Below are 12,790 nucleotides of genomic sequence, written 5' to 3'. Positions count from 1 at the left end.
GAAGGGTATGTTGGACATTTTGTAATCTTTAATGCTCTTCAGGTACACAATTTCCAACAGACTGAAATTCATCAATGGAAAAAGAAAGAGTTCATCAATGAAGAAGAAGTATCATTCATTGAACCTTACAAGATTGGACATTCTTCGAAAAAGAAAAAATCAAATGATCAATGAGAAGGTCGGAGAAATTTGGGTATTTTTAATATCTTGACATATTTATTAATAATTTTTGTTTTACTTCTAATGTAAATTGTTTTGTTATGCATAATGAATTGTTAAATGAAGAAGCTTCTTCTTCTTGTTCGTCGGTTGAAATATGTATGAAAAAACTACAATTCGTGTAATTGGAAAATTTACAAATGGAAGTGGAATTAGAAAAGGAAAAATCAAAAGCCTTGGAGGAGGAAATTCGTGTAATTAAAGAAGAGCAACTACAATTTTAAGAAGAGCAAATCAAATATCGAGAGGAGCAAACTAAGAAAATGGAATTTATGACGATTGAACTTTCACGTTTATCTCAATTGCATTGATGAATTGAACTTACTTTTCTTATTAAATGAACTTCATCCGGTTGATCTTTATATGTTTGTTGTTTGAAATATTAGATAAAATGTATGCATTTTTTTAATTGACATTTAATTTTGATATTTTAAATGTGAAGATTTATTTGGTTATTGTTGTATTGTAAAAATTTATTGGATTGCTTTTTCTTTTGTCTAATTGGATATTGTTATATTTCATATTAAAAATAACATTTAATATTTCAATAATTTCTTATTTATTGACCCATTTTTGTGTCTAATAGGATAAATTAGTGATGACATGGTATAGTCAGTATCAGATTAAATGAACTTCATCCGGTTGATCTTTATATGTTTGTTGTTTGAAATATTAGATAAAATGTATGCATTTTTTAATTGACATTTAATTTTGATATTTTAAATGTGAAGATTTATTTGGTTATTGTTGTATTGTAAAAATTTATTGGATTGCTTTTTCTTTTGTCTAATTGGATATTGTTATATTTCATATTAAAAATAACATTTAATATTTCAATAATTTCTTATTTATTGACCCATTTTTGTGTCTAATAGGATAAATTAGTGATGACATGGTATAGTCAGTATCAGATTAAACAGCGACCACTTTTTGTAGTCACTAATCAGATTAAACAGTGACCACTTTCTATGGTCACTAATCAGATTAAACAGTGACGACTTTTATTTATCACTAAGTAGATAAAATAGTGACAACTTTAATTGGTTAGTGACAACATTTAGTGACGAAGTGGGTCGTCACAGATTTAATGACGAGTATATTTTAGTCACTGTTTAGTGACTATATTTATATTTGGTCACTAAATTGGTTTTGTGACGGACCTATAGTGACGAAAAGTGACGACTGGAATTTTCGTCACTAAATCATTTAGTGACGATTCATTCTATTGTCGGTGACCATATCATTTTGGTCACTAATTGACATTTTTTTTGTAGTGCTTCATGACCACTTCTATACGCATACGCACCACAACATCCTTTCTCTCCATTTAGGCACCAACACATGCCATCATATCATCGGAAGTTTCAACCTTCATATCATGGGAAAGAGATGAGAAACGAAGAAGAGGGAGATGTACAGCCGGATAAAAAGTCGTGGGAGCCTGTGGAGTATCGGAGAGAAGGTTGTGGGAGCCTATGGAGTTGGAAGAGAAAACTCATGAAAAACTGTAAATAGGCAATTAAAATGGACAAGATTGAAAGTTGAGATAATTTATTGGTTGAGATTAAGAAAGTAGTTATCCCCTAGCCTCTATTAGTATTATATTAATTGTAAGATCGAAATGGTCTAGACCGATAAAAGAAACACACATCCGAGTATATAAAAGAGAAAAGAAGAAAACAGACCAGAACTCAGAATGATCTATTCATGGTAAAATGGTGTTTGGTTTTCCTTTTTAAATGATTTTTGGTTTTTTCAAAAAGTTAAAAGTGTAAAAGAGTTGTTTGGGTAATTTTGAATTAGCTTTTTGAGAAGAAAAAAAAAATTAAGAAGTTAGGAATTATGACTTTTAACAACTTTTGTCTTTTTTTTTATCCCCTCAAAAGTTATACAAAAATATTTTAAAACTTCAAAAAAAGTATTTTTTAATTTAAAAAGTATCCCAAACACCCCGTGGTAAACAAATCTTTCAAAAGCCCAATCATGGCCCATGTAAAATCAACCCTTTCCAGTTCCACTATCTCACGAGTCACGACTCACCCACACAGCAAGCGACAGACACAGATCCACCTTTGAGCTTTGGCGCCTCCTGTCGCATAGTAAGCTTCACTTGCTCTCTTTCATGCACACAGAAATGCAATTCTAGCCTATTTTTGTTGAAATTCAGGTTTTCTGGATGTAATTATGTTTGGATATGAACAATTTGAGCCAGAATTTTGTTCCAGTTGTAATGTATATACTTAATCACACATTCCTCCTATACGAGCTTGGTTTTCTGCTACATAGTGCCACGATTTACAGATTTTGTTGAATAATTTATAAAAGGAACATAAAATTTATGTTGTACTAGATGATTGTAGAAATTCGACTTTACCTTGTTGAATTTCGGAGTTGAAAGCTTTAGTTAGGTCACATTATCGTAATCCTCTTAGACTGTATATAGCAAGTTCCATATCCAAGTGCTCTAGCTAGCTAAAGCATGTGAAATTAGTAATGTGATCCAAACCACATTTTACCAAATGATACTTTTCTAACTTCTGTTCTCTTTTCCTTGATAGATTTCCATTTCATACACTAAAAATGATGGCGATTGGTGCTTCTGCCCTACAAATAACTTTCACGAGACCCTCTGTTCTTCTTACTCAAAGAAATCTTGGGGTTACCATGGCAAGTTTTGTGCAAGAATCCGATAGAGCTTTATCATCTAAGCTTACAAGCTCTTCTCATCTTTCATCCATGTTAAATTCTAATCAAAGCTTCACAATTAATCATCCAAGGATTCGTAAGTTTGTTACAAGATCAATGTCTGAAGCTTCTGAAACCAAATCCACATCCCAGCTATCGATTGATTTGAAAGGTTTGAATTTGTTTTGATCCTCATCTTTATCTGTTTTCTTGATACAAAATTCACAAACAGGGGTGTTGTTGTCTTTAGATAGATTTAATACAATGTGTTACTAAGTAAATATTTTTACTTAAAGGTAAAAGGGCATTCATTGCTGGTGTTGCTGATGACAATGGATATGGTTGGGCTATTGCAAAATCTTTAGCTGCAGCAGGTGCTGAAATTCTTGTTGGAACATGGGTGCCTGTAAGTAAAGTAGAATTATCACTTTTATCCAACTCTGGACATTATTGCCCCTATTGGCTATTAATCTCTCTTTTCTTTATTCACCTTTTAAAATAGGCTTTAAACATATTTGAAATGAGTCTAAGACGAGGGAAATTCGATTCATCTCGTGTGTAAGTCTTCAACACATCTTTTTCTACATTTTCATAATCTCAATATTTCATTTTCACTTATGTTAATATTTCAGTTTGCCAGATGGATCTTTAATGGAGATTACTAAAGTTTATCCATTAGATGCTGTGTTTGATAACCCTGAAGATGTACCTGAAGATGTAATCATACATATAATTGTGATAATAAATAAAGTATTAATTATTTAAATATTTTATAGACGTATAAATAAATGACTTTATTCATGCAGATTAAAGCAAATAAACGTTATGCAGGAGCAAGTAATTGGACTGTACAGGTATATACTCACACTATTGTCATTTTTTATGCATTTCATTTTGTTTATTCAATTATTGATTTTTTTTTTTTTTTTTTTTTTTGAGAAATTCAGGAAGTTGCAGAATTAGTAAAGAAAGATTTTGGTAGTATTGATATTTTGGTGCATTCACTTGCTAATGGACCAGAGGTTTGTTATTCATGAACATGAATATATTAAATATAGTAATATACACCATTTTTTTGTTATTAAAAATTTGATTAAATTTTTTATTAGGTTACTAAGCCTCTATTGGAGACATCAAGAAAAGGTTATCTAGCAGCAGTATCTGCATCAAGCTATTCATATGTTTCTTTACTCAAGCATTTCCTTCCAATCATGAACCCTGGTATGCCATGTCATCATTTTTGTTATTAGTATATGTATTAAAATTATATATATTATAAGTTAACAATTTGAATTTCATAGGTGGTTCTTCAATTTCTCTTACATACATTGCTTCTGAGAGGATCATTCCAGGGTACATTTTTTTTATTCTTTTTTTTTTTTAAATTATGTTTCATTCTTATACATATTCATTCTATACATAACAGATATGGTGGAGGGATGAGTTCAGCAAAAGCTGCACTTGAGAGTGACACAAAAGTAAGCTTTCTTCTCATCTTTAAATAATTAAATCTTCTACACTACAAAATAAAAACATTGTTATTAAATCATTAATCATGTCAATTTTATATATTTGTTTTATTTAGGTCCTTGCTTTTGAAGCCGGAAGAAAACATAAAATTAGAGTCAACACCATCTCCGCAGGTGATTTTATCACTTGTTTCATGAGGGCATTTACGTCTTTTGCACACATGAGAGATTTTTTGTCCCATCGACATTAGTCTCAGTCCCAGTCAAACACAGTTTTAGGCCGTCATGTTATGTATTTGAGTGGGACTGATGTCTGAATTTTTGTCTCAATGACATCAGTCCTAGTCCCAGTCCCAGTCAAATGAAAGTCAAACACAATACTAGGCCGTTGTGTTATGCATTTGACTGGGACTAGGACTGAGACTGATAACATCTTGTCTTGTCCTATTCTGTGTTGTTTTGTTCTGTTCTGTTTTGTTTTGACTGTATCTAAATGACATGTTTCAGGTCCACTTGGAAGTCGTGCTGCAAAGGCAATTGGTTTTATAGATACAATGATAAGCTACTCTTTTGCAAATGCTCCTTTACAAAAAGAGCTATTTGCGGGTAAAAACTATTTGAAATTACTATTATACCCCTATTGTTGGGACGTGTTTTTGAATTTTGAGAAATGAACTGACAGATGAGGTGGGGAACACGGCGGCTTTTCTTGCATCACCATTGGCTTCTGCCATCACGGGTGCTCTTATATATGTTGATAATGGGTTGAATGCAATGGGTGTGGGGGTTGATAGTCCATTGTTTAAAGATCTTAATATTCCAACAAGTGAGCATTAGTATTGGCAATTGTATTATGTATATGTGTTGAGAATAAAGTTTTGAAGATTCGGCTTGTAGATTTAATGACAATTTAATTGGTATGTAAAAGATGTGGAATATGGACAAAACTTGTGTAAAAGTTTGAAGAGTTTGAGTTTTAATTAAGAGAGAGAAGTACATGTTCTTGTGTTTTTAGTTGATTTAGGTCGTTCATAGTGTATAAAGTGCAAATCTTGTTGATGCAAAGAAAATGGTGATGATTACTTCCAATCGGTCTATTAAGTTTGAATTTTTTGATTTTTGGGATTTTTGTTGAAATTGATTTTTTTTTAAGGTTTTTTGAAAAGGGAAATGAAGATTGATCAAAAATGGTCCTTTTTACAAAATAAAGACCCCAAAAAATAACAACAATAATAATATTGAGACCTAAACCATGAAAAAATTATTGAGAAATAAAACGAAAGCATCAACAAAAGTTTATATTTTGAATGTACAAGGGATAAGTTTTTAATATTAAATACCTTGCCCTCAGAAAAAAATATATATATTATTTTGTTGTCCAGTTGTCCTGAAAAATAATTCGTATCAAAATTTAACTTTTCACTAGTTTACGATATACTTAAGTTTGATTTGTTTAATAAGTTGTTTTATATAGTTATAAGGTGATAAGTTGTTAAATTGCACAATTAAAATTCTGAAAAACGAATATGGACTTCAATGAAATCCAATTTCGATTTCGGCGGATTATATTATATAGCAATGAGAAAGCCCACTAGGGCCTACATTATACATCAATATTATCTTACTATTAGGTCTTCTACTCATCACCCAATCTATTTGCTCTTCTACCCAACGTCTCTCTCTCTCTCTCTCTCTCTCATATACCTGAAAACATACGAGGAACATGAAAATTGGAAATTATTATAAGATTAGTTTTGTATGATTGAAATTGTTGACAAATGAACATATCCCAGAATCTCTCCGCTGAAGAACAGATGATCTTAATTCTTTCTGGATTCATCTATCTACAGGTACCCACCGTTTTCTTCGAACTTTATAACCAAATCCTTCAGTTTCTTTTTTCTTTTTTACATTTTGGGTTTTTTTTTTTTTTTTTTGAATTAATCCTGTGAAGGCTTAATCTTTAATTAGGGTCATAGATCGTTGTCAGGATCATGAAAGCTATTCCAATATCATATTGTTGTTAGGAATCTCGAATATTGTTGGGGAGCTTTCATAATTGTGAAAAGTTAATTGATTTATCGTCGGAAAATGGATCAATCAATAGAGCTATTACTTTGTTCCTTTGGATTTCGATATAGAATATTTAACTACAGCTCAGATTCATTCAGATCTATGAATAACGAAAAGGTTACATGTTTTCTCATAAGTTTCTGAAATCGCATATAAATATAATCATCCATAACCCCAAAATCCTAATTATTATTATTATTATTTTAATGTTATCTGTTACGTTTTTGTTTCTGAACAGGTTTCATTTATTGAAGCATATGGTGGGGGCAAATGAGTCAATACCACATACAAGATTGAAGATACACAAAACAACCGTATCATATGGGATAAATTTGTAGTAAAAACCATGATAAGAAAAAAGCAAAAGTGAAATTACTGAGAAAGATTATTAAATACACAAGATAAATTAGATTACAAGGATTGAATTAAACAGCTAATCACAAAATGTATATGATATATATATTGTACAGAATACAAGAGATAGTTAAATTTAAGCCCCATTTGTTTGAAGATCTTCTACAGCCTCACCTCCTTCATGTTTTCTAACTGATTGCTTTTGCACTTGTTCTGATTTATACAAACATCAAACCAAACACACAATCAGAACATCAATGAAAGATATCAAGATTTGGATATGATTTTGTGTAATTTCATGGCATTTGGATTCATGAATACTAAAAAAAACATATATTTAACTATTTAGCCAACATGTGCTGATTATTTACATATACTGGTGATTGAATTAAATTATACAATAATAACAATTAACAGCAAACTATTTGGTCATTTCATTTATTACCACTTTCACCATCTGAGGCGCCTTCAAGCTTTGCAATAGCATCCACAAGGGCTTCTTCATGCTCCTAATTTAATTATATATTTAAATATTAAAGCATTAGCAAATAGTCGATTAAAATTGGAATAGACAAATAGTTTCTTACTTTAAGCACTTTTCTAGCTTTCTCAATGTCCATTGGATCCGCATTGCTTGAACTGAACACTTTATCCATCTGTTGATCAAACGGAAATTTATTGCTACTATAAATAAAAAGGGCCAAATTGGGTCAATTAGTCAAAACTCAAGTCAAAAGTCAAACTAGTTGCAATCTTCTTACCCCTAAAGAAAAGAAAAGAAAAAGGAGATACCTCTTTAACAAGGGTATCTGTGTGAAGCAACTCGATATCATTCAAAGCCCTTTTTGGAACACCTTTTTGTAATGGAGGTGGTTGAGGTTGTGATTCTTTCTTGGAATGACCCTTGGAGACCACTCTACCCCTTCCGGACCCACCGCCAGCTGTCTCGCCACGAGCTGCCGCCAGAGGATTTTTGTTCCCCCGCCCGGTCCCACTTCGGCCGCCGCCTCTATGAGATGCTCCAACTTCCTCCCATTTCCAACGAATATCATTCGGAGATATCTATCCAAAAATAATAATTAAATGCTACAAAGTAAAAAAGACTGATGTAAATCAGGTACACAGTGGCCCCACCACTAACTAACCTCTCGAAGATTGACCCATTCCCAAGCTTCATTTGGTGTATTTGCATCGTATACCAAAGCATGACGCCCCTGTGAATATTTCAAAAGGGTTAAATGCAAGAAATGATAATGTACTTTCATTGATTTGAACAAAAAAAAAACTACTTGATCATAGCAATGTGATGCACATATAAAGCAATATTCAATGATATAATTTGGTGATTTTTATAAAATGTTGCAATTGGGTAGATTTTTCAAAGTACAATTTAACTAATAAGAAAAAATATATATAATGATGTAGTGGAAAGATATGGAATTAAGTGAGGATTAATTACATGAAAGACCCTATATCAATATTATATATTGGTTTTTTTCTCCAGATTTATCATTTTCTATATTTTATTTTTATTTTTATTTTTTTGATTTAGCCCTTTTAGCATGTTTACCAGTAATCTTCCAGTTTTACAAAGATGTAAGTGTTTTTTTTAGAAAAAAAATATTGCGGTATAATCCGGAAAAAAGGAAAATATAAGGGTCAAAGTCAAATAAAAAAAAAAGGTTAATCTCATAAAAGACCTTATATTTTGTGTGTGTGTGTGTGTGTGTTCTGGATTAAACCTCAAGTTTATTTTTCGCCTGAAAAAGACCTTGTATTTTTTCATTTTTCTGAAAAAACCTCAACCTTCTAAATGCTTCCAAATTAACCCTCAACTTTTTTAGTTTTTCTCAAAAAAAAACCCACATTTCACAATTTTTTTTTGGAAAAAACCAACTAAAAGGGCCAGATCAGAAAAAATGAAAAAATACAAGGTCTTTTTCAGGCGAAACATAAACTTGAGGTTTAATCCGAAAACACACACACACACAAAATATAAGGTCTTTTATGAGATTAACCCTAAAAAATGGAAAATGTAAAGGTGTTTTTAGAATATATGTATATATATATATATATATATATATATATATATATATATATATATATATATTGAGGTTTAATCCAAAAAAGACAAATATATAGGGCATTTTATTATGTAATTAAGCCATTAAATAAGTTAAAGTAAGTCAATATTTATAGCATTTAGGCCTAGTTTAAATTCAAACTCTCATCACAAATCAACATACATACTGAATATTGATTGATATATTATTTATATATTTATATTTATTATACCTCAACAGGGTTGAAATCTGTTATAACAGCCTCATAAAAGTTACTATCTTCAGGCCATCTTGTCCAAACCTTCCTTCCAATCAGAGGATCTGAGCTCTTGTCTTCATCAACACCATTTCCATTATAACCACCACCCTTCTTCCCCACCTGATCCCTGCTGTTGAAACTTGAAGATCCAAACTGCAAAACAATTCATCATTATGTTAACATTAAAAGAAAAAGAAAAGATTTGTGAAGCTTGATCTTACAGATTGTGGCTTCTTTCCCCTCAATCCTGAACCAGAACCACCGCGATTCATGGCTGATGAAGATGGCGGCATTGGGTGGTGAGGTGGTGGAGCTAAGGATGAAGAAGGTCCAGATTGGGATGTTTTTTGTTTCTTTTGTGATGATGATGCAGGTTGAAGTTGAACTCCATTAGTTTTCCTCCATTCCCTATGAATGATTTCAGTTGATATAAAGTCATATAATCATATGTGATTATTTGATGAAAAATGTGTACCTGATTCTCTTGATGATGTCATCGCCATTTACTCTTGATAGAAGTATTCTGTGTTCTTCATCTGATACTCTCAGCTCCTTCCTAAGATCCGTTATCAAAGTTTCCATCTCCTATAGAAGAAAAAAGAAAAAGGTTAAATTAAATTCAATCACTTAAATGGAATGGAATCACTGATTCCATTCTGTGAAGTGTGTGTTTTCAAGAAAATGATACCCAAGTGATAGCATCAGATTGAGCTTTAAAGGCACGAAGAACTGAGGTGTATGCTTCTTGTTCTATAAGGTGGATTTGTGTCTCCATGTCATTTTGAATTCTAGGAAGGACGGGGCCTACAGCCATTGTTCTTCCGTTTCCAGAACTACCCCCGGGCCCACCACTTCGGAATTTGTTCTGATGTGGAGGAGGAAGATCATCATCTGTTCCTAAAATATTATCATAAAGAAAATTTAGGCATTATCATTTGTGAATTGTGACTGTATATGCATATATGTATGACATTTTGACTAAGATTTGCCTAAAGATTATTTTCTTCGTTTTGTTCTTGGAGTATGGACTTATGGTTACTTTGATGTTCTTCCAATCATTAATGTATTTATTTGTTAAAAAGCAGTTTCTTTTGTGTTTCTAGACAATGAAGCAAAATCTGTAATCTGTGTGTGATCTATAACTGTTTGGATGTTTGTTTTTATCAGAATGTGTTTGCAGATCTTCATATTTCTTGATATTCGTTTTCATGATAACTTTATTAGTAACAGATTACACACAAATATACTTGGAACCCTAAACTGCTGTTAAATCAAACCCTAAACCCTAAAAAGTCAATCATGAATCTTGAACTCCACAATCTGTTCAAACTTTAAATCTGGAGAAAGAATCCTAAATTTCAAATCTTAACACGAACAAATCAAGAAGTTAACAAACGGAAATTATAATAAATCTTTTGTTTGCTCACCCATTAAGACGCAAAAACAGGAAAGGGGTTTTTATCGTCAGAAGGGGTGGAGTGTTAATAACATAATTAGGTGTGTGTATGTGCGTATACAGATCTTGAAGAATGATTACTCACCACTGCTGTCTGAAAGCCCGTATTCCATGGTCGAGCGAAAGTTTCATGAACAATTTGGCACACAAAAGATGACACGGTACTACAAGTTGTACTATAAGAGGGCAAATCAAGGAAATTTTAAACATTACAAGCGAATCGAGAAAATAAAATGATAAGAAAGTAAGTTCAAAGGAATTTTGTCGTACCTCTATGCTCAGATGGAGAAGAGTAAACGAAAGTAGTGTGTATGCGTCAGTTTCAGACTATGCGTGTGAAAGAAGTGAAAGTGGGAAGAAGTGAGGTGGGTGGTGGTGGTAGAGGAGGTGCAGTGGACGGCAGCACCAGCGACCGGTGCTTCTCCGGAGGAGAGAGAGAGCTTTGGGACTTCGAGTGTTGGAAGTAGAGAACAATGATGAAACGTCGTCGTCAGCTCGAAGAAGTGAACGTCGTAACAATTTTATTTACTTTTTTTACAAAATTGCAAAAATGGTCCCTGTCTTTTGATACAAAAATGTTTGGTGGTGTTTTTAATTTGGGAAAATGGCTCTTGATGGTAAGGAATTGTTGGATTTGTTTTCATTTAGTTTCTTTTTTTTATACTCAATATTACATCGAACTTTTTGTTTGTGTTCACCATAACCCTTTTGACCGGCTTTTGATCTGTGATAGTCGGCCAAAGGGTTATAGTGAACACAAACAACAAGTTCGATGGTATATTGAGTATAAAAATAAAATAAAAATGAACCAAATGAGAACAAATACAACAGTTGGTTATCCTCCTTATTCATTTTTCATTTACTCATTTACAGCAAATCTCACATCATCTCCTGCTGATATTAATTACTTTATGAGATTCACTAGACGTAATGTGACAACCCGTGAATTATTTTGTTAACATTTTGAATTAGGTCATATTAATTAAAACTTTTAGTTTGACCTCGTGAGTGTCCAAATCCATTTGAAACAAGTGAAAACGCCCTAAAATTTTATTTGGAAAATTTTTAAGTTTCCACCACGTGGATTACGACAACTAAATCGGGTACGACCATAAGCCTCGTTTAACGTCAGTATCGGGTAGATTTCCACCGAGTCTCCAACTCTAACCATATATAAAGGTGAAAGAACTTCATTTGAAGCTTTTTCACTCTCTCTCACTACTCTCTCTCTCTCTCTACAAATCCAAGTTTTGATCCAAAACCACCCCTTTCAAGCTCCAATTTGGTAAGAAATTCATCCTAACTGATAGTGTAGCATGTTTAGCTTTCAAATTCGTGTTTAAATCACTCAAAAGGACCAAGAACATGTGTTTATGGCCCAGGAACTATCCCAAACCGTAAACACCCTTAAATGGGGTTTTGGAGCCCCAAAACCCTACCAACCCACTTCTGGAGCTTAGATATGACTTAGGGGCTTACATGAATGTACTTAGAACACCAAAATCTTAACATATGGTGATTAACATGAGTTTACGGCCCAATAACATGCTTGGACCGTAAACCCCCCTTCTAAGTCCGTAAACACCTTTTAAGGTGTTAAAATGCCCTTTAAACACCTCCTAAACCTTGGAATAATGTCTAGAACCATCCACCATTGTGTTAGGGACTTTAAACATGAGAGAAACCACCTCCTTAGGAGATTACGACCATAAACCCCCCAAGGAATGGTTCCTGGGCCGTAAACTCCTATAGAGTGGTCAAATGGTGCCCTAACTTCCTTCCATGGCTTGTACTTTGGACTAGAATCACTTGTGCTTAACCTAGGATCACCAAATCACACAAGAAAGGTGCATGTGTGAGTTTACGGCCGTAAAATCCTAGTTTACTGCCGTAAACTCCTTACAATGGTCCCTTTGATGGTTTAATCCTTTCCAATGCCTTAGAACTAAACCTAGCATCATCCCACAAGTGTTGTAAGACCATTAAGTAACCTGTTGGAATAGTGTCTAAGGCTGCAACTATATTAGGCAAGTATTTGACCCGGTTATGCATGGTCCGTTTGGGTTGCCTTCACCATAGCAACTTGATAGGATGATTTACAATGAGAGAATAAATATTATTCGAATAGTATAAGGAATAATAATATTGTTATTTGATTAATATAAGTCATAAATTGATTAGGAATTAATTTGGTGACTTAAGGAGATTAATT

At 32.8% G+C, this 12,790-nt stretch overlaps 2 protein-coding genes and 1 long non-coding RNA gene across 3 annotated transcripts; 2 read left to right on the top strand and 1 right to left on the bottom strand.

Moving 5' to 3' along the window:
• Positions 1-2,194: 2,194 nt before the first annotated feature.
• LOC145003212 (enoyl-[acyl-carrier-protein] reductase [NADH], chloroplastic-like) lies at positions 2,195-5,371 on the top strand. The gene is made up of 13 exons (XM_078962340.1): positions 2,195-2,318; positions 2,778-3,076; positions 3,201-3,310; positions 3,407-3,462; positions 3,537-3,621; positions 3,711-3,758; positions 3,852-3,926; positions 4,014-4,125; positions 4,206-4,257; positions 4,331-4,382; positions 4,490-4,547; positions 4,881-4,979; positions 5,056-5,371. Exons 2-13 carry the CDS (start codon positions 2,800-2,802, stop codon positions 5,208-5,210), a joined length of 1,179 nt encoding a protein of 392 aa, XP_078818466.1. The 5' UTR covers positions 2,195-2,318; positions 2,778-2,799; the 3' UTR covers positions 5,211-5,371.
• Positions 5,372-5,987: 616 nt separating this feature from the next.
• On the top strand, positions 5,988-6,958 carry LOC145003213 (uncharacterized). The gene is made up of 2 exons (XR_013661892.1): positions 5,988-6,223; positions 6,685-6,958. It is a non-coding gene; the product is annotated as an uncharacterized LOC145003213 (long non-coding RNA).
• On the bottom strand, positions 6,797-11,080 carry LOC145003211 (protein EMSY-LIKE 3-like). Its single transcript, XM_078962339.1, has 11 exons — positions 10,849-11,080; positions 10,664-10,754; positions 9,811-10,019; positions 9,598-9,707; positions 9,344-9,530; positions 9,096-9,275; positions 7,946-8,014; positions 7,593-7,862; positions 7,388-7,456; positions 7,246-7,309; positions 6,797-7,013 (listed from the first exon to the last, which is right to left on the bottom strand). Exons 2-11 carry the CDS (start codon positions 10,689-10,691, stop codon positions 6,937-6,939), a joined length of 1,263 nt encoding a protein of 420 aa, XP_078818465.1. The 5' UTR covers positions 10,692-10,754; positions 10,849-11,080; the 3' UTR covers positions 6,797-6,936.
• Positions 11,081-12,790: the final 1,710 nt, after the last annotated feature.

This window comes from Lactuca saligna, chromosome 6 (assembly GCF_052625555.1).
Source record: "Lactuca saligna cultivar CGN05327 chromosome 6, ASM5262555v1, whole genome shotgun sequence".
Classification (NCBI taxonomy): domain Eukaryota; kingdom Viridiplantae; phylum Streptophyta; class Magnoliopsida; order Asterales; family Asteraceae; genus Lactuca; species Lactuca saligna.
This window is presented reverse-complemented; position numbering and strand designations above follow the sequence as displayed.